Genomic DNA, 20,852 nt, shown 5'->3' on the forward strand with positions numbered 1-20,852 from the left:
CTATGTCGGTCGTGTGGCTGCCAGACTAATCCACGCTTGCTCTTCGCCAGAACCAGCCATGGCCACAGCGATTCAGACTGAGGTCGAGGATGCATGGCATCCCCTCTTCAATCCCTACACACGAACTATCACCGTTGACGACAGCTTTCCCACCAATCGCTTCAAGCTCTTTCTAAGTCGACCACTGTATGCACCATTGTTATTTCCGAATGTGTCTTCTGATGCCCGGGACCACTGTGCCAATGAGCGTACTTTTCTATCCTGGCTCCGATTATCCGTTTACTTAGCTGTCGTCTCGGTCGCGATCTTGATCAATTTTCATCTCAAGTCTCAGCCTACCGACCTTGAGGTGCGTCTGTCTCATCCGCTGGGGCTCATATTTTGGCTTCTGGCACTGGCTTGCCTCGCCACAGGATGTGGCATTTACATGGGCACAGTTGTCAAGTATGCCCACCGAAGAGCATTAGTGCAAAGCGGTGTGAAAACGCAATTTGTCTTTGGCGTCACTGCAACGGCGATTATTGCTGCATGTGCCATATTTCTGGGCGCAGAGGTTCAGGCACAACGAGGCCGCAATGGCGATGGCTGATTCACCGTCATGTTCGTCATTCGCAGTTCTGACTGACTTGCGTTGGGATCGGCCGGGCATCGCAGCGCCTTCTTAGCTTACGAGAGGCATCAATATCAATTTTCCGCTCGAAGTCGGCATGGAGGAAGCTGCGCTTTGCGCACCCATGTCAACAGCACTTTCTCGGTCGTACTGGGCTCTCTTCTACGGCTGGGTGCTGACCAAGCTCGGCGGGGTTTCGATGGAAGGACCGCCCGTAGCGACCACGCGCGTCGGGGAACACTCTCGCTTTCGTTTTCGACACCCCTGACGTTCGAGAGCTGATGTTACAATCAATGTGCAGCCACTCTTTCGCGCCGACCAAATTTGGGACGACCCCACGCTTACGCGGGCATTGTTGGGGGTGACCCCGCCAAGTCCGCCTACAACCTTTTCCCCAGATTCTCGGGCCCAGCCATCTAGCACCGTTGCCAGAGCTCTCCTCGGGACTGATAAATTGCGACGGATGTCGCAGGCTGCAGTTGCAACGAGCGAATGCCACGTGCCCAATGCAATCTAGATGAAAGTTGCAGTGGCCCGTTGTTGCTGGCTCGTCTAGGCTCAAGGCGGTATACTATGTATGCCCTGCATACACACCAAAAGTGATGCCGGCAATGGGCTTGTCACTCCTTTTGCTACCGCCTCGCGTCCTGGCTTTGCGAGCGCATGCTCTCTCTTCGATGAAATCCGTTCTATCTACCTCATCATGTAGCCGGTAGATAGTCGATGTCACATCTCCGGGCTTTATCTCTGGCCAAGCTTGATCAGGCCCCGCCCGACGTCGATCACCGCAAGCCACCCCCGCGGCTACCACTCACACGCTGTTATCACTCCCTCGTCCTAGCGTTACATCAAAGCTTCGGCCTCTTCCCGCTTGCAGATCACCTGCAAGTCCTATCGCCAGTCGCAGATGTGCGAGCTGAGGCCATTTCAGCCAAACCACCCAATCTAACATATAAACGCCCGGACGCCCCAACGATGGCTATCTTCATCCTGACTCACCATCAATACAACAACTTATCATGACGACGCCTGAGTCTCCTTCCAATCCTGCTACCGCCAGCAAAGGCGCCGAGGCTGCAGCCATGGAGGCAAAAGACAATGCCGCTGTGGAAGAGGGCTCCATTTTGGAGAAGGCCCGCTCACTTACATCAACTTACAATGCCACCATGAGCCTTGATCCGGTGGCTGAGCGGAAGCTGGTGTGGAAGTTTGACTTGCGCCTACTACCAACGCTCGCAGTCATGTACCTATTCAACGCCCTCGACAAAGGCAATCTCGGCAATGCCAAGACCAATGGCTTAGAGGACGATCTCAACCTGACCGGCAACCAGTATAACATCATCTTGTCCGTTTTCTTCGTGCCTTACGTCTTGACGGCGCCATTCCTTGGTATCCTCGGCAAGAAATATGGGCCCAGCCGTGTCTTGCCACTGATGATGCTGACGTTCGGTACGTCTATATATCCGTACCAACAGCAACACTAATCAACGTAGGCTCCATGACTCTCTTGACCGTCGCCGCTCATAACTTTGGCGGCCTAATGGCTCTCCGCTGGTTTCTTGGGATGGCCGAGTCCGCTTTTTTCCCTCTTGTCATCTACTATCAAACCACCTTCTACCGCCGAGGTGAGCTTGCGAGGCGCCTTGCCATCTTCTACGCCGCTTCCAACATCGCGAATGCTTTCGGGGGCCTCTTGTCCTTCGCCGTCTTTCGCATTGACTCCGGTCCACTCGCCAGCTGGAGATATCTCTTCATCATCGAAGGTTCACTGACAATCCTGTTCTCCATCTTTGCCTATTGGTATCTGCCGTACAATGCCCAGACTGCTCGCTTCTTGACCCCGGAGGAAAAGGACATTGCATTCTACAGAATGCAGATCGACTCGTCCTCGGTCGTTGACCAGAAATTCAACCTGAAAGATGCGGCAATCATCTTGAAGCATCCTACCACCTGGATAATTCTAGGTATATTACATGCCAACCATTTCGGGTCGCCCAAGCTAATGAGCACCAGGTATCGAGATGTGTCTCGGAGTTCCTTTGCAGTCGGTGTCGCTCTACCTCCCACCCATCATTGCCCGTCTGGGGTACGGGCCCGTCAAGACAAACCTTTACACAGTGGCACCAAATGTCAGCGGTGCAGTTACTCTGCTGCTTCTGGCTTTCGCCTCCGACTACACCAAGGTCCGGTCGCCTTTCGTTGCTCTTGGGTTCCTCTTGACAATGCTCGGTTTTTTGATCTACGCTGCCGTTGACATCGACACGCAGCTGAACGTGGCATACTTTGCATGCTTCATGATGACCTGGGGTACATCTGCCCCTTCCGTTATCCTCGACACTTGGTTCAATAACAACATCGCGAACGAGAATCGCCGCATGTTACTGACCTCCATCGGCGTGCCGGTCGCCAACCTCATGGGCATAGTCTCTTCCAACATCTTTCGACCGCAAGACGCACCCAAATATCTCCCTGCCCTTGCGACAACTGCGGCCTTTGGTGGAACTGGAATGCTCCTGACGATTCTGCTTATGCTCTGGATGATCGTTGACAATAAACGTCGTGACCGTAAGTTTGGGAGGACGATCAAGGCACGGGACATTCCTACCGAACTGCTTGCTGATGGGCCTTGGAGTCCCGAATACCGTTGGGTGTTGTGAGCAACGGAGGGCTCTGCACCACGTCTCGGTCGATGGGAGAGGGGTCGCCGCGCGCAGGCGACTGCGAGTTCTCCAACTCGATCATGTCATCCATTGATATAACTTGTTGTCCAAGACAGCCTAGGATTGGTACCAGAGCAAACAGAAGTCCTCTCCGTTATGCAATAAGGAACAGCAAAGGTCCTATACCCCTACCATCTAAGCCTCCACAAGCGGCAGAGGACAAGCCTGCCCATCGTCATCGTCATGTTTCGTCCCCCCCCTCAGAAGCGATATAGCTCTACTTTCGAACCCAATGGATGCATCGTACTTAGGGATAGGATCGGGCTGCCCACACCCAGACCGAGCAAGCAAGTGAGAAAATTCCTGCATAGTAGTCTCTATCACCATAGGCCCAGCACTGTCTGTATCACTTCCTACGTTTCTGAAAGCTTGCGAGTATTGTGGAGTCGTAAGAAAGTCGGAGGCTGAGTGCGATAAAAGTGTCGTCGGCCGCGTGACAGGCGAGGGCGACTCCGGCGACTGTATATTCGATAATGGCTGTGGATTTAAGGGCGCGGTCTGCACGTGTAGATTTCGTCTGAGCACGTCGTATTACGACCATGAATCGACGTGTCAGGCGCGTTAATGGCAGGGGTGTTGAAGAAAAGCTGTACAGCGAGTCACCGTCAACAAAAGCGTCCTCACTATGCAATGCCACAATCAGCGTCTGGCCAGGGTGCTGATTCCATGAGACGCAGGAACTGTGCTAGCAAAGTCGTCATGCCTGAGGGGCTGTGGCATCCAGCGACAAGACCTGCTCTCCACAGGCCAGGCAACCAGGCAACCGGGCAAACCAGCCATTGCTTTTCGCTTCAGTGGATCTATTCACAAAATCAGGTTCTTGCTGTAGTTAATGGCGTTGTAATACAAGCAGGGCGCGCTTGAGCTGAGTTTTGACGCTCCCTACCACAGAACACCTGCCCATTCAACAGTAGGTTGGTAGAGACTCTGGCGCTAAATGGCTGGGCGTCTTCGCTCGTCTGGTGTAAATAGTGTTCCCTCCCTGCGATCAATCAAAATGTGTGGGTCTGTGGGTTTCTGAGGGTCCAAGGATTCGTATGATCTTCGCTGTTTGGGTACGCTGGCTCCCGGGTTGCCTAGAGGCTCATAGTCAAAGGATCGGAAAAATGAACCAGCGGGCTCCTTGGACATACAGCAGATCACTTTTAGTAGTTGACAAAATTGACTAGCGCCCTCCTCGAACTTGCATCAGGGGCTTTTGGCTGGTAGTCTGCTGCGAGTCCCAGGAGCCGTCCGGTCAGTTTTGTCGCCCCCTGGTGGACCAGTCGAACCACTCTTGACCATGATGTTCTTAGACCACGAGCCCCAATCTCCTCCTCTCGTCATCCATCTCATTCCATAGTTTGTTAGTCCACCCTTTCCCTCCCTCCGACGTAATAGCATCTGCGATACTGCAAGCGGTAGATTAGCGTCCCCGCTATCAATATAACTCCGACAGAGGGGGAATATACTCACCCAATAATCTGATTATCCCTCATAAACTCGCCATGACTCTCCTTACCTGCCAGGACAGCTGCATACACAATCATGCGCGCCCCCTCCTCCGGCTCCCGCGCCATAGCTTTGCGATACAGCCACATGACAACCTGCAACCACGGCGGAAAGGTACGTCCTAGAGCGGTCGTCACGAGTCCAGGACATACGTGGTTGACCACGACGTCGGCGGATGGCACATGCTTTGCTAGCTCGTGGATAAAAGCGGCGACGACGAGCTTGCTCTCGTTGTAGCGGGCCACGCCGTTCCAGTTCTTGCGGTCGTCAAAGTGGGAAGTTACAGACGTGGCGGGGGGAACGGAGAGCTTGGTGTTGGTGTGCAATCCGGACCCGACGAAGGTCAGGTGTGACGGGGCACCGGAGGCACGGGCGGTGGCCTGCAGGAGGGGCAGGAGGTAGCGGGAGATGAGGAAGTGGGAGTAGCAGTTTACTCGGATGGGTTAGCGTTGCTCGCAGTAGATGTAGCGGGGACGGACCTTGTATGACACACTCATGTCCGTCTTTGCTGAGCTGGTACTCTGTTGAGATGAGGCCGGCGTTGTTCAAGAGGATGTGAAGGGCCGGGACTTCGGTTTTGACCTTGCGGCAGAATGCTACCACTGAGTTGTAGTCTTCAAGTTCGAGCTCGAAAACTTCGATAACAGCATCGGGGTTTGACTTGGCAACGGCTGGATCATCTCTCAGAGTCTTGACTGCTTGCTGGCCTTTCGACGCAGAACGGGTAGTGATGATGAGGCGGTCGATGCCCAGGGTAAGGAACTGGCGAGCTGTTTCGAGGCCAAGACCAGAGTTACCGCCCGTGATAATAGCGGTCTTGCCAGCGAGGCTGGTTCCCGCGGGCGTGGGGGCGATCTTTGGTTGGCGCATAGTCTGACTTCCGGTCTGGGGAGGTCGGAATCCGGCCGAAGTGGCTTGCTAAGATGTAGAACCTGGTCCTCATTTCCTCGATGTAGCATTGATATAGCAAGCACAGAAATCGAAGCACACGGACGACTTCGGACCAACTAATAGCTCTGTAGTCGTCTTGATAAGCAAAAAACCACACATTCTGAAGCCTGAGCTTCTATCGTGTAGTCTCCACCAAGCAGTACGAACTATACGAGTATACCGGTTCGTAGAGAGGTCAGCTTCCTACATCGGGCGAACAGAACACGAATCCAGCTTAGCCTGGCCCCGGTGGTCATTGAAGCATTCCCGCGACCAATGCGAACTCGCATCTGGATCTTGAATCGGTGCCATATCTCCACCAAGCACTGGTTGGAGTCAAAATCGTTTGTCAGCTGCCATTGTTGCCTGACTGCCAAAACACCGAAGATGTTCCGGCCGGGCAAAACGCATTAGTAACCATGGGTTTTTGAACTTGGAGTGGACTCGATGGCCGAGTACAAGTATTCGGAACCTGTCCAAGGGCAACGGGATGCGCCGCAGACTCGCCACGGCAGGTAACCATCTCGAACGTTACTCTACATTTCTGCAAAACATTCAATCCCAGAAAGGCCAAAATCATCATGATCGTTGCGGGAAGTATTCTGGAAACTTTCCTTTCCGGTGACAAATCAGTAGCTACGAGGAACAAGGTCGAGCAACTTAGCAGGGACTCCGAACAGATCTACCGTTACAAGAGCATGCAACGAAGCGCTTCGAGGAAAACTCTTGTGCTGAATTCTGCAGCAGCAGCGCTCGCGCCGCTGATATAGTTTGTGTCGCAGACCAACTTGTAGGTAAGCTGGGCGGTCATCCAATCCAGAAGACGCACGCACGCATACAAAGCGCATGATCTACTCCTCAGAGAAAGCCAGCTACTCCCTACACAAAGTACTAAACTTCCAAACCGTTCTACATTCCAACAACCACCCCCTTGTCCGCAAGACAAAGTCAAAATTTCGCACTTCTTTCCCCAAACGCAAACCCAGCCTCAATGTGAACGCAACGCGCCGCTCCGCGCCAAAACCAGCTCACCTAACCCAATACTCGTATAGACTCTCTTCAGGGGTCGTGCTGCCACGAACCCAAATATCGGGTTACAAGCTTCAGAACCACCAAAACCCTATAACACGTAGTGGATGTCTGCAAAACGAGCAAATACCCCTATACAAGTAGTGATGTCTACAAAACGATCCTCTGTCGATTTACAGCACGATGTACTGTGTAGAGAGAGAAAAAAAAAAGTCACGCCACTTTCTTGCACAAGCAAGACTTTATTCCAAAAACCCCCTGATGGCCAGAATTTTACGTACAAATCCTTGGGCCCCCGGCGGTGGGGCTAGCAGGTAAGCCAACGTTCAGACTACTCCATACTATTTACTTTGTGCCGAGTATCCCGGACTTCGTGTGGCTGCATCTAGATTACTCCGTACTGAACGCCATTACCAGGGGAGGGGAGGGGGGGCTGAGGAGAAAGCGGCAATGAAATCCGTATCAAGTGCCGGGGTCACAGAGTCCGAACTTTGATCCGTGGGATTGAGATCGCTCGTGCATTGTACTACTGGGTCTATACAGTCTCTATGGGCTCTCTCTGCTCTCAATCTGCTCGGGCGTTTCTTGAGTGTGAAAGATTGGCTAAGTCTGGCTCATTACGGTCGTCGTTTCAGTACAATTCTGGTCCTTCAAATGGGGCCGCTATAATGCAAACAAGATGGTATCACAAAACAAAAATGCCGCCCAACCCGACCCATCATGATTCTGCCGTATTCTCACACACACACAACCTCGATCATACGAGTTGATTTCACCTCGTCGTAGTCGCACTTCCGGGACTCCTCGCCCTATCCGACTTGTCCTCCATCTCGATCATGCTGAAGTCCGAACTGGCATACATGCCAGGCATGGCATGCGTCTGCACATCCACCGTTGTCTTCGTGGAGATGACGCCCTCGGGCGGCGGCGCGATGTGGTCTTCGTCCGAGTGCCTGCGAGAGCCGGGGGTGGATCGCCCGCGGCTCAGGAAGCCGACTTGTTTCTGTCGCGGCTTGGCGTGCGTGAGCGGGCCTTCGATCGTGGTGGTCGTGCCCCAGAAGAGGCTGTTGTCGCCGCCGTGCTTCCAGCCCAAAGTGTCGAAGCCGAAGTCGTTGCGTGGGGGAGGCGCACGGCTGAAGATCTGGTGAGGGGTGTTAGCAGGCGCGGGAATGGGGGAAAGGGGGAGGGCTTATGGACATACCAGGACTCGTCTGGTCATGACGTAGAGAAGCACGTCGAGCCAGCCATTCGACGTGATGGCTGCGCCGGCTACGCAGTACCACCAGTAGGGGATGACCATGCCTGTCATCGCAGCCATGCGACCGGCGGCAAGGGGCAGCGTGCAGCAGACGTACACGACGGGGAAGATGATCATGTATTTCGAGGCTCGTTTCAAGGTGGCCGGGTCGGAGTTGGTGGAGCGTGTGGTGATGGTGTGGAAGGTGGTTGACGAGCGATAGATCCACATGTAACTGATACTGTCAGTAGAAGCCAGAAAAGCATAGGAGGCGACTGACATGAGCGCATAGATGACGATCGTCGCGAACATGCACAAGAAAATCCAGAAATAATGCAGCCAGAGTCGTTCGGCTTCATAATCACGATGGACCCAGCACTTTTCTGGTTAGCAAGGATTCTGCATGGCTGTTTTGGAATCATACCCAAGCACCAGCCCTCACATAAACATTGGGATCCCGCACAACGGTCACCACGCCCATAACATACACAAACACCCAAGCCATGATGATCCAGCCATAGAAGACCTTGTTGCTAATGCTGCGACCTTTGACAGCGGCAAACCACGTGTGCAGTGCGATGGAAAGGATGAAAACGCCGGACGCCAGATCGCCGGTGGACACGAACCAGCCTGTTTTGTCAGTCCCAAGACCCAGTGCTCGTGGTTGTTGTACCCACCGTTAGCCCAACATGTCGTCGTGCCGACCTCTATCTTGTTTTCCGCGACCCAGACGGCTGTCAGGCTGAAAGCCATCGCTTGTTGGATATCGGCCAACAGGAGATTGTAGATGAGGAGGAGGAACTGGTTGGCCCCATTGGCGAGATGACCTTTGTAGTACCATCGACATAGTTTATACGAGAGGAAGATGAATAGCCCACTTGATGCTGCCAACGACAATATGCCAAAGAATGCAACAGCAACGAGCCCGCGCTGAAGAACTGGTGGTAAGGGGTCGAGGCTGTCAGGCCTATTTGGCCCTGGCAGCGACTCGAATGCACTCATGGCTGATAATGCTGTTCTTCGGAGGGAGAGTCAGTGACAGAATACGACAGGGAGACAGGAGTTTTGAAGCATATGCTCCCTCGATGGGGCAGCGTGGCACGAAGTCCGCTGCGACTAGCAAGAGACTCCACCTGCCAGCGACAGTCGGGACCGGGCAGATCATGCCCAATGCACGCCATGGTAGACAAGGCTAGATAGCAAGTGGTGCGTTTCAAACGGGTAGTAGTGCCACGGCCTGGTCATACAGCACGTGTAGCCTTTGGTGCGAAGTGTACCGATTGGGCGGAACCGCAAGGTCCAGCTGCACCTCAGCCTTAGTCTCGCACTTGTACCTGACACCTTTTCTCTCCACACGATGCGCCGAGTTAGCGAGTCTTTTATCTCAGCTGGAAGGACGCCGCAGCTCGCGTAAACACCAGAGAGGCAGCTTCAGCTGGCACTTCAGGAGCTGATAGAGCCGGTGTACGGAGGTTGTTTGCAGTCTCGAACAGCATATTTGGCCACGGCTAAAGCGAGCTTTGTTGATTGCCCGGTCTCATGCAAGCGACAGCTCGCACAGAGCGCTATGTGGAACTGGCATAGCTACAAGATGGAGATTTGTTGCCGTCCATCGAGATAGCCAAGTCGCCTTCAAAACGGGAGTAGTATCGCGACGGCTGGGTCGCACAGCGTCTGCACTCCAAGAGTTGGTTATCTTCCACGTTTTGCGGCTGCCGGACACACGGTGTCACAATTCCAGCCACATACCACCTTAGCAGAGATTTCGTGCCACGTTTGTCTCATGCCGGCGCACTTGGCTGGCTCAAAGGTACAAGAAGTATCAAGTAGTTCGAATCTGGGCTGAAGACAAAGGACGAATCGCATCGCACACGGAAGCGAAAGCCAGGGGTCCAGGCGGGGATGTGAATACGAGATGTCCAAATGACGGACATGGCCAAGATGAGGCTCCAGACAACTAGACTTGTCCCAGCTTAGTCGTGGCCCCTTCTTGCAAGGCAAAGTCTTGAAAGGTCGCACGACGATGCACAAGCCGCACTCCGGTACAGCAGGCCGGTCTGGAGTCCTTCGCTAGAGCATTGACGTAGCAGAAGAAGTGGTCCTTGACAGAAAACGATAGTCTAGCGGGGCCTGCTCGGGGAAGACCACCCACTAGTCACACCAACTAGATTCTTGTAGACCCTTTACCACAAAAGGGGTGTCCACCAGACTACTAACCACTGGCGCTGGCCGACAAAACACAGGCAATCTGCTTAATACAAAATCTGCGACGGCGTGCTGCAGGGATATTCTGGAAACCAGGAGTGACTTCTCTGACAGGTGCCATGATGCGCATGCTGAGATCGGCAGACCCGAGAAGATAGAAAGTATGGCGACACCCTGAACTACTGTATATCTTCGGCTGCGAACGAGTTCAGAACCTGACGTTAGCAGCTCTCAAGATCCAATGATGAGTCCAGAAGTTCCGATCCACGGGACCGAAAGAAGCTCGAAAAGCACTACGCGAGCAACCGAGCGTCGCTTCCAAGTAGAATCGTGTTATCAGGCGCAAATGCTAGTGTGCATAGTTCAGGTATCATGTCTCTGTCGCTTGCTCGCTAACAAGGCGGATCTGGGCAGAAGATATTGTCTGAACACTTAAGCGACTTAAGCGGCTGGCCAATACTGCACCGCAGCACGCGTAGCTTGCCTCGTCGACCACGGGTACCTGAATTTGCGGGCCTAGTCCGCTGGGCCAGAGGTTCTGTGTAGCCCTGTGCCAATAACGCTTCTGCTCGATCTCCAGCCTGGGTTGTTCTCAAGAAATAGTCACTGAAGGAATGTCGTGGGGATGGGACGGAGTACGTGATCACAAAGTGCATTTCTGGAGCTTTGACTCTACTGTGGTAGTACTCCGTATATCGCCCCGAAGACTGGACCCAAGCTTGAGCGAGACGCAGCTTAAGAGCGGGTCCAGGTTGGTTTCGGGGCGCGGGGAAAGCGCCCCCAAGCCGAACACCAGATTTTTGTATCGTCTTCACGAGCATTCAAGGAAAGAATGGGTCGTACCCATCATGATGAAGCCTGAGCTCAGCGCAAGCAGACTTTATAAGTTAGGCTTCGACAGCGGACTTGTTCGTTCATAGCAGCGAATCATAACAGACGAAAGAAGATAAGGACTGAGCATCGGCCCTGCAACTCGCCAGGACTGACATGCAAGGACGACTTTCTGCGGCATTTGTGAGGCCCATGCCGTGGTCGCTGCAGTCCAGCAAGTAGTGGAAGAAGCTCAAGAGTGAGTCAAGTAGCAACAGCGGCAAAAGCATATGCGCTAATCCCAATTAGGCACATGCTTGGCAATATCAAATGTTGCGGCGCTTTTGACCCGCCTGCGATACAACATCTGGTTGGATCTCGTACACTGTCTCATCCCTCGGCTTCAGACAGGGCCAGACAACACCGTCATAATGCTTATCGAAGACCAACGGTTCCTCCACGAAGACCTCGAGCGGCTTGAGCAGGCGATTTGCGAACGCGCGGGAGAAGATCCAAAAAACATCAAAGACCGCCTCAATCGCGATCACCAGATCGATGGGTTCCTTACAAGGATACAAGAACAGTCAAAGCGACTGCTAGAGATTTACCGTGATACCGAGGGCACGCGGGCCAAGGAAGTTCAGAGTCTGTCCACGGGTGATCCTTTCGAGGAATTCTACAAAGAGTTTGAGAAAGTGAAAGATCACCACCGGCAATATCCCAATGAGCCCATCGAGAATCTAGAGCGTGCGTATAAGCGACGGCGACCAGATGAGGGGGAGGCGATTGTGTCAGAGGTGGATAACATGTTCACCGGCGAGGAGGGCAACGGTCGCTTCCTCGACCTGACTATGCGACATGAAGATTACCTCAACCTCCCAGGCATCAAGCGCCTCACTTACCTGCAGTATCTTGATAACTTTGACGCCTTCGAGCCTCCACGCATGCCCATCAAACGCCAAAACAAAGTCACAGACACCTACCTGAAATATGTAACCGACCTCGACAACTACCTCGAATCCTTCGTTCGCCGCACCCGGCCTCTTGATGACCTTTCCAAAATCTTTCTTCAGCTTGACCGCGATTTCGAATCTGCTTGGAACTCAGGCGAAATACCCGGCTGGCCCAAAGACGAGCCTGCCTCTGCCACATCGAATGGTCCCGCTACCGAGGGCACTGGCTCAGGCGTCTGGTGTCCCGATTGCGAGAAAGAATTCAACAATCCCAATGTCTACAAATCACATCTCACAGGCAAAAAGCACATTCGCAATGCCGAGGCCAAAAAGTCCTCCTCAACACTGACCAACGGCACATCCATGAACGGATCCTCTGCCCTCCCCTCCACCACAAACCTGAAGCAGCGGATAATCGCCTCTCATGAGCACCGGATTCGCGCCCTCGCCGACCTCCTCAGCACCGAACGCTCCAACACGCGCGTCAATGTCGAGCGCAAAGCCGGCATGACGGAGCGCGAGCGGCAGGCCGAACTCGACGCCCTCTTCGCCGAAGACGACGCCGCCATCTACGACTCGTACCACCGTGACGACGACGCCAACGGCGCCGACTCGGACGCTGAAGGCTCCGGCGACGAGCGCATCTACAACCCGCTCAAGCTCCCCCTAGCCTGGGACGGCAAGCCGATTCCCTACTGGCTCTACAAGCTGCACGGCCTGGGCGTCGAGTTCCCCTGCGAGATCTGCGGCAATTTCGTCTACATGGGCCGCCGCGCCTTCGACAAGCACTTCAGCGAGGCCCGCCACATCTACGGCCTCAAATGCCTGGGCGTCACCAACACGAGCGGCGCCGGCGGCGTCAACCTCTTCCGCGAAATCACCGGCATCGCTGACGCCGTGGCGCTGTGGGAGAAGCTGAAGAAGGAGAAGCGAGATAAGGAGAACCGCGACGAGGGCGTCGTGCAGATGGAGGATGGGGAAGGGAACGTCATGCCCGAACGCATTTATTTGGACTTGCAGAAGCAGGGCATTCTGTAAGGGAGGGGAGGAAAGTTGGGGGCATGACTCGAAGTGGAGGAGGGAATGTGGATTTTCTAGCTGTCGCACAAAAACCTCATCGCGTTTGCATGAGCACGGGCCAGGCGCATGGATAAGTATGTATGAAAATGGGGACGGAACAGCATGATATTGCGTTGCATTGCATTAAGACGGCCTCCAAAAAGCGGACTGATACCCAACTAAGCAAGGACTGCATTCGACCTGAATCTGAAAAGATCAAAACACCAACCCAGCGTTTTCGTGGCTTCATTACCTCTCTACACCAACAGACCAACCACTGGAAACCTACTCCGCAGACGCCCTGCGACTACCAGTACTCGCCTTCTCCTTCTCCTTTTCTCTCAGTCCACCACCTCCCTCGGCTTCGGCCTCCATCTCCCGCGCCTCAACCTGCACCGCCGCCCTAACCTTGCCCAGCAACTCACTCCCCTTCGCACTGTGCCCCACGGCAACCTCACATGCATCATCAAACGCCTCTTCGTTTCCAGCATAGAACCCGCAGAGCATCAACTTGGCCAGACTCCCCGTCGCCGTGCTCTGCACCTCATTGCTCTCGGCCTTGAAAGCCTTGACCAACGGCGCCAGATCCAGCTGCTCTGGGCGCCGACTGAGAATGATGTCGCACAAGACCTTGACGCACATGACCTGCAGGCCTTCGTCGCCGCGCGCCAAGCAGTGCACAAACAGTGGCGTGTTCTCGTCCGCGAGCTTGGGCTCCAGCATGCAGCAGAGACCCAAGCACAAGACGCCACGCTCGCGCACGGGGATCTCGTAGGAGCGCACGGCGGGGATGACGAGGTTGTTGAGCATGCTTTCGAGGTGGACGTTGGACTGCAGGTTGCCCGTGACGTTTTGGAGCATGCACTGTGCAATATGCAGGCACTTGAGATTGACGACGATTTCCTTGAGTGCCCTGGCTTCTTCCTCTTCGCTGCTGAGTTTCTTGCCGTTCTTGGTCCGGGATGCACCGTTGGCTTTCGTGGGCGTGGCATCGGAGGCAGCTTCAGAAGACACGTCGCTGCGGGCGCTGACGAACGAATCTTCCTCGTTCTCCGGCACATCAGGGTCCGAGGGGATGATGGTGTCGTGCACTTCAGCAATGGCTTCGAGAACCACCGAGGTAAACTCGCGCTCTCCAGCAGCGTCGGCATTGCAGACCAGTCGGAGGGACTCGACGGCTAGCCGGGTGGTTTCTTCTGGTAATTCGGCAACGGAGATGGCGTCACGGAGAAGGGAGAACATTTTCCGGCGACCAATTTCGTCAGTGTAGTCAAGGTAATGGGCGATATGGAGGAGCTGTTCAACGATGAATTCTTGATCAGCCTGATCCTCGTCTGTTCCGGTGCCGTTATTGATGGCGCGAATGGTATCAAGAAGTGTGTTGAGGTATCTTTGGAGGTAGAAGCCAATTCGAGTCACTTCTGGCATCTTTTCTTCGAGTTTGGCTTGGTTTGCGGAGTCCTGTTGGCAGCACTCGATGAAGGAACGTGCCATGAAGGCGGACTCGATGGTCAGACTCTCCCAGAACGGGTCTTCGAACTCGACGGCATCGACATAGTCTGGTCGACTTGCCCAAAACTCCCGCATTGCATCCAGACCAACGCCGGTTTCGGCGCCAGAGTTCATGATGTCGATGCGTTCCAGCAATTCCAACAAGGCTGGTATGCTTGCCTTCGGCGGTGCTTTCGTCTCTGGCTCTTTCACTGGTTGTAGTCTTGGCTGCTGGCCCTCCTTCTTCTCATCCTGCGCCTCTGTCTGATCCGGTGGTGCTTCTCTGTCTTCTTCTTCTTCTTCTTCTTCTTCTTCTTCTTCGTCTTCTTCGACATCGTCAGTCTGGCTGATGTGGGTCTCGTCGTCGACGTTCTTGGTGTTGGCACAATCCTCGATCCATCTCTCGCTGAAGAGACGCGCAGTGGCTTGCCGCACTTTCTCGTCTCGGTCACGCAGACCCCATCTCAATAGTTTCTCTCGCATGGACAGGGACAGATGACGGAAGTCGCCCAGCTTCGGCAATAGTCTGGAGTAAAGAGCGCGCCGAGTTGGGGTATCCCGATCGCGGGCTCGTTCGAGCAGGTAGGGCAGTGTCGTAGGGGTGATAGGCAGGTTAAGTAGTAAAGTTCGTCTTACATCAGCGTTTGAATCATTCTGTAGCACGTCGAGTAGTTTCTCAAGCAGGCCAGCTTCGTAATCTGAGTCCGAATCGTCTTCCTTTTCCTCCTGCTCGTCGTCCATCTCGTTCTCGACCAGCCGGCCCAACGCTAGCACAGCCTCCAGCCTGATGGCAGGCACTTTGTCGTGCAGCCTCTTGATCAACTCATGTCGGATGACACCGTATAAGTCATCATCAATGGCGCTCAGAACACCCAGAATTTGCGACACAAGCTGTGTTGAGCGGTATCGCACTGTTTTGTCTTTTGCGCAGAGTAACGGCAGTAGCGCGAGAAGGACCGAAGAGGTGGCTGGGCTCGAGGCATCGGCATCTTGCATGTATATTGTCAGGAACTTGACGACTCTGTTGCCAGCGGCTTCGGATTTCGCGACTTCGAGCAGACGGAAGATGCATTCTTTGACCTGATCATCGAAGTCGGCGCTGCCTTCAAGTCGCTTCAGGCGTTTTGCAAGAGACTTATGGCCAACATATGAGCGCTGCGCATCGGCGAAGATGTCTCCAATAGACATAGTTGGCGTTTGTCGTTGGCGGTGCAGTGTGAAGTCCTGGAGTGCAGTCTGTCAAGTTGAAAGATGACGTGCGACTGGCCTTGTAAACAAACCACCCAAAGCGGAAATCACGTGCGCGCCCCTTCCTTGCGAATCTAGCAGGGCAAGAGGGGCCAATTCTTGGTCAGAAGACGCGTCCAATTTACACATTCATCTTCCTCCTCTTTGCTCATCTTCTTCTATCTCTTCCCAAATCATCAGCTGTCCGCTGTGGCAGCATCGGTACTCGGCTGCGTGATCAAGTGGTGGTCCTTGATGACGCGAAATACATCGGCTTGCATTATGCTACCCAACCATACCTGACCAGGCAACCGCTCGCAAGCCAGACAGGCTCCGAGTCGCTAGCAGTGCCCGCCACGTGCCACAGATAAAGCGATTTGGACCTTTTGCAAACGTTTATGACCTCTCTCCGTCGCTCGCGACCGATATGGGTAGCACATTACCACCAAGTGACGCTTGTAAGTACAGACATCCAATCCGTCATAAAGCTTTGCCGCGTGTTCCGTCACCAACATAGGAGATTCGTCAGAAGCAGAAGAATCTGCAAGGTATTCTCTTCCACCGCGTCAGTCTCAGATTCAGTGGCAACCCCGACAGCAGTCTCGTAGGATACACCGCAATTTTGACCGCTTGTCAGCCAGGACGCCATGCTGCTTTGCAATGGAACGCTCAATGGCCAAATACACAAGAAAATCTCCGGAGGCATTTCCATGTGGATAATAGGAGGCGTCAATGCCTGAGCTTGAGGACCCGTTTGTGAGTCAAGCCGTGGTGGACCGAACCATGTGGCGAGTGGCATCCCGTTGACGTCGTTCTGCCCGTGCGCCTGCATTCAATGTCCACGATTCGCTGCGGTTCCCAACTGACAGCCTCATTTGAGCTATCACCCCAGCCGGCAAGGCCGCAGGCGGCGGCATGGGTGCACGTGGAAGATTGATGATCCCGCCCGATTCACCGTGCCTGCCCGGCAACATGATTGGTATTGGCACTAACTGGAGCCTCTTGAATTGATGGTCGTTGATCAACCTCCGACTGTACATCCACCTCATTAGAGCAAAGTCGGTGCGGACCGTGGCCAGTTGCTGCCCGCGTCGGTAATGCTCGTATGCCATATGGGAAAGCATTCGGTTCCATGATAACGCCTCGTCTTCCTCGTTGGTCTGGGTGAACTTCTTGTCACACAAGAAGCACGACGCTGTGGTCGGTAACGTATGTCCTCGAAAATGTGTAAAGACGTGCTGCTTGAACGATATCACATCCGGAAAAGCCCTCTCGCAGTCAAGGATTTGGAAAGGACACAACAAGTCTGCATCCGGCTGATATCGGTCTGGTACCGTCAACACTCCTTCTTGTTCATCAAGGAAAAAGCCTTCCCCCATGATGCTGCTCGCCCGATCAGTCTCGGCTGAGCTGTCAGAGAAGACCGAGTTCCCACGAGTCAATGGCGGTACGGCACCAGTCGCGCTGGTGGAAGCCATTGAATCTGCATCGTCGTCCGACCACAGGGAACTAGGTGTAGGGGATCGGAAGACGGGGATGTGTCGGAATGCCAACATGTGGGCAACTAGCCAGTCGATGCGGGATACGTGGTCGAGCCCTGATGATGGTTCACCCAACCACTCCAACAGCTGCTACTACGGACAGTCAAGACTCATACTGCAGTTCTCCCGTCAGTTATCTACAACTTGCAACAATTTCAAGGGAAATAATACCACATCTCCTGTTGAGATTCGCCTCACTTCAACCACTCGTCCAACGGAGATGATCGATAATGGCGAAATTTCAGAGACCCCGCACTTGATCGTCGTCCAAGTCGGCCCGGGGTGTTCTCCCATTCACTGCCTGAAGCCCATTCGACAATTTGTCTGATATATCCAATGGTCCTCAACGTCCTCTTGTGCATGCGCAGCAGATTTCTACACCCGCAGCCCAATGTCGATGCAGCTGGACGGAGCAATGAGCCTTTAGCAGCTGGAGCACGGGCACGAATGTTGACTTGCATGTACTAGCGAGCTTCGCCGGCCTCTGTCACTGGTCTAGCTCGATCCTGTGAACGATTGCCACGATAGCGGTCAACTTCACCTGATCGCAACCGGCCGAACTGTTGATTGGCCCGGCAGGCATCGTCAAGCAGACTATTCGCGAAATGCCCACCTCTTACTGGCCGTCGAAAGCCTCTCCGGACGAACGAGCACGGACTTTTTTTTGATAAATCCTTCTCATCATTATCAAATGCTGCGGCTCGACTCGTTATTGCTACTGCTTGTCGCTACGCGATGATTATTTATCTCTAGCGAAAATCACGTCAGGCCTTTGTTTTTCCTAGCGAGCAGCCTGCCAGGTTTTCAGCCTGTAGGCCTGGACAGGTGCTGCTAGCGAGCCGCATGTTTGGCCCGAGCTTTACCGGCGGCCACCCGCCTGTCAATTGTCGTGTCCACTGATGCTCCAAGCCCTCCAACTCCTCCAACATTGATGCCCAATTACCAAGACCCGGCGCGGCTCACTTGCGGCCAGTCACCATTCGTCCTGCACACTGTCCTGGTCGCGAGTCGTCAACTAGGAATTTTAATGCAGACTACGATTACAGGCGAGGCCACCCCACGCAGGAGGAGCAACCAGCTTGTGATACTTTGCCACCTCAACGTGTGCGGCTCTGTGGACAATTGCATTCAAACATTCTCGGCATAATCAGCAAGCTGGTTTTGCTTCTGCGGATAGAGGCGACAGCAAATAAAATCGGCCTGTTCTCCGTGCGGTGCTGGCTACCTGCAACACCACTCTATTCGTATGCTGCACTTCGCAACATGGTACACACCACAGATATGTCTACCTAACCACGTCTTTCACCTTTGTAATCTTGTAGCCTCTGCTTCGCACAGCAAAGTTGTACTTGTACTTGCTTCTCGCAACATCTTCTTGCACATGGCGGAGACCGACTCAAATGTCTGGGCTGAAAGACCTGATTACCGGTCGGTAAGCCGACCGTCATATTCATCCTTGGTTTACCAAACATGTAGATATGGACTTCATCCGTTCTGGCCTGTACTATCCTGTCCGTCCAGCCTACATTTCTTGAGTAAACTGAAGGAAGGTTTCTCTCCTGTATCCCTTCGCAGGTTTGTAGACAGGGCAGGGCGCAATGTGAGCGCGATTTCTGTTCGCCGTCTCGCCAACAACGAGAGCCCTATTTTCCTATACTATTAACGTTCAGCCGGTGTCATGCCCATCTTCTCCATCTACCAGATCTAGACCTAACGATCCATTTCCGACTTCCTCAAGCCCCCTTTTCACGTCCCTTTTTCCCCAGCCCCAGAATCCTCACTCACCCTCGTTCTTCCCCCTCCACCAGCATCCTCTCCACCAACCCCTCCCCACCCTGCTCCTGATCCTGCTCCTTCACCACAACCTTCATCTCCCGCCACACCCTCTCGCCCAACTCCCTCCCCACCCCCTCCTTCACATTCCTCACCTTTTCCCCACTCACCACCACATCATCCTTCCACATCTCCCCCCTCGCCTCCTCGCCCCTCCCCAGCGCGCTCACGTGGATGTTGGCGCCCACCTCCGGCGCCCTCACGAGCTGGCTGATGAGCGCCACGCCCAACGTCGCGACCCACGAGTTGGCCGTGTAGCTGCGGGCCAGGTTCGTGGCGACGGGGCCGGGACAGCAGCTCGTGACCAGGACGCGGGGCGGGCTGTCGCTTGCGGCTGGGTCGGAGCGCAGGACGGGCAGGAAGGCGAGGTGGCGCATCGCGTACTCGAGGCAGAGCTTGGAGCGCGAGTACAGGGCTTGGCCGCCGAAGGTTCCGGGGGGCCAGTTGGCGGGGGTGGAGAGGTCGGCCATGGGCGTGGTGGAGGAGGGGGCGGTGGGGAGGGTGGCGGGTTTGACGAGCCAGGCGGTGCCGGAGGATACGAAGACGAGGTGCGGGCGTAGGGAGATGGTGGGATTGGTGGTGTTCGGGGAGGCGAGGAGGAGCGGGAGGAGGGAGAGGCCCAGCAGGGTGGTGGAGATGGCGTTGACTTGGATGCTGGTTTCGTACCCCGTGGCGCAGAGGCTGTGGGTGGATTCGTTGGTGCCGGCGTTGAGGATTGCGTGGTCCAGGTGCTGCACGTGGGAGGAGAGGGAGTGGATGAAGGCGTGGATGGAGGTTGGAGAGGTCATTTCGACGGTGAGGGGGATAATGGTGGGCGGTGGGGCGACGGATAATGAGTTCAGGTGAGCTTCGATGGCGGTCTTGATGCTTTGGGCGCGAGCTTCGGTCCGGGCGGTGACCACCAGAGTGGAAGCTCCGGCGGCGGCGAGCTTCTTAGCAGCTTCAAGGCCCATGGTACTAGAAGAGCCGGCGACGAGGATGGTAAGGCCGTCAAAGCGTTGGGAGGAGGGGAGGGGGTGCCCGCTCCATCGCGGGAAGATAGTTAGAGGCCAGAACATTGCTGCCGTTGCTTGTGCTTGGGTTATGCTTGGTATCGCGGGTTTTTCGTGGGAGGGAGGTCGGTTTGTTCAGTTCTAGCTGTGATTTATACGGAGAGGATCTGTCGCGACGTATCCAGCATATCGACGACGTGGCGGTTATAAATCTGCTCGGGCCCGTAAAGACAATTTTAGTTCCGCTGAGGCTACTAGGCACCTAGTTGTTGACAGGAGCTTCCAATAGATGTGGAAAAGCAATTGAACTGGTGGTGAGCGAATCGCGTCAGGGCGTCATTTTCTACCTAGTTACGTTGGATCTGTGTAGAAAAGGTGTGTTAAGTGGTAAGTTTCCGTAATGACGATGCTGTTCCCATGTAAACCCACACACAGTATATGCTCTTCTCGCCGTAACATCCTGTATCAGACTTTGAATAGCCTAACCCCTGACCGAATCTGGTTTCTCGATTGAATGGCATCTGAATGCGACTGCTGACCGAGGAATCGTCTAGTGTTTGTCTAGACATCCAGTCGGATTACTTTAGCACGGGGAGCCGGCCACCGGATCGTGGAAAGCAGCGCTTCCGTGCCGGCGAGTATCGCGGGTAGCGACAAAGCCTATTTTCGCCCGAGCCACGGACGGAGATAGGGGGGCTGCGGCCCCCCGCCCACATAATTAATT

At 54.5% G+C, this 20,852-nt stretch overlaps 8 protein-coding genes across 8 annotated transcripts; 3 read left to right on the forward strand and 5 right to left on the reverse strand.

Moving 5' to 3' along the window:
* Positions 1-58: 58 nt before the first annotated feature.
* On the forward strand, positions 59-589 carry HMPREF1541_09911 (uncharacterized protein; the record flags this gene model as incomplete). The annotated part of the gene is made up of 1 exon (XM_008714583.1): positions 59-589. One exon carries the CDS (start codon positions 59-61, stop codon positions 587-589), a length of 531 nt encoding a protein of 176 aa, XP_008712805.1.
* Positions 590-1,629: 1,040 nt separating this feature from the next.
* On the forward strand, positions 1,630-3,267 carry HMPREF1541_09912 (uncharacterized protein; the record flags this gene model as incomplete). The annotated part of the gene is made up of 3 exons (XM_008714584.1): positions 1,630-2,059; positions 2,104-2,574; positions 2,624-3,267. 3 exons carry the CDS (start codon positions 1,630-1,632, stop codon positions 3,265-3,267), a joined length of 1,545 nt encoding a protein of 514 aa, XP_008712806.1.
* A 1,514-nt stretch (positions 3,268-4,781) lies between these two features.
* Positions 4,782-5,691, reverse strand: HMPREF1541_09913 (uncharacterized protein; the record flags this gene model as incomplete). Its single annotated transcript, XM_008714585.1, has 2 exons — positions 4,782-5,254; positions 5,301-5,691. 2 exons carry the CDS (start codon positions 5,689-5,691, stop codon positions 4,782-4,784), a joined length of 864 nt encoding a protein of 287 aa, XP_008712807.1.
* Positions 5,692-7,552: 1,861 nt separating this feature from the next.
* On the reverse strand, positions 7,553-9,019 carry HMPREF1541_09914 (uncharacterized protein; the record flags this gene model as incomplete). Its single annotated transcript, XM_008714586.1, has 5 exons — positions 7,553-7,921; positions 7,982-8,252; positions 8,298-8,395; positions 8,442-8,647; positions 8,695-9,019. 5 exons carry the CDS (start codon positions 9,017-9,019, stop codon positions 7,553-7,555), a joined length of 1,269 nt encoding a protein of 422 aa, XP_008712808.1.
* Positions 9,020-11,463: 2,444 nt separating this feature from the next.
* Positions 11,464-13,023, forward strand: HMPREF1541_09915 (uncharacterized protein; the record flags this gene model as incomplete). The annotated part of the gene is made up of 1 exon (XM_008714587.1): positions 11,464-13,023. The coding sequence occupies one exon, from the start codon at positions 11,464-11,466 to the stop codon at positions 13,021-13,023; it is 1,560 nt and encodes a 519-aa protein (XP_008712809.1).
* A 306-nt stretch (positions 13,024-13,329) lies between these two features.
* HMPREF1541_09916 (uncharacterized protein) lies at positions 13,330-15,723 on the reverse strand (the record flags this gene model as incomplete). Its single annotated transcript, XM_008714588.1, has 1 exon — positions 13,330-15,723. The coding sequence occupies one exon, from the start codon at positions 15,721-15,723 to the stop codon at positions 13,330-13,332; it is 2,394 nt and encodes a 797-aa protein (XP_008712810.1).
* A 990-nt stretch (positions 15,724-16,713) lies between these two features.
* On the reverse strand, positions 16,714-16,896 carry HMPREF1541_09917 (uncharacterized protein; the record flags this gene model as incomplete). Its single annotated transcript, XM_008714589.1, has 1 exon — positions 16,714-16,896. One exon carries the CDS (start codon positions 16,894-16,896, stop codon positions 16,714-16,716), a length of 183 nt encoding a protein of 60 aa, XP_008712811.1.
* A 2,188-nt stretch (positions 16,897-19,084) lies between these two features.
* Positions 19,085-20,194, reverse strand: HMPREF1541_09918 (uncharacterized protein; the record flags this gene model as incomplete). Its single annotated transcript, XM_008714590.1, has 1 exon — positions 19,085-20,194. One exon carries the CDS (start codon positions 20,192-20,194, stop codon positions 19,085-19,087), a length of 1,110 nt encoding a protein of 369 aa, XP_008712812.1.
* Positions 20,195-20,852: the final 658 nt, after the last annotated feature.

Source organism: Cyphellophora europaea (assembly GCF_000365145.1).
Source record: "Cyphellophora europaea CBS 101466 unplaced genomic scaffold supercont1.11, whole genome shotgun sequence".
NCBI classification, from domain to species: Eukaryota; Fungi; Ascomycota; class Eurotiomycetes; order Chaetothyriales; family Cyphellophoraceae; genus Cyphellophora; species Cyphellophora europaea.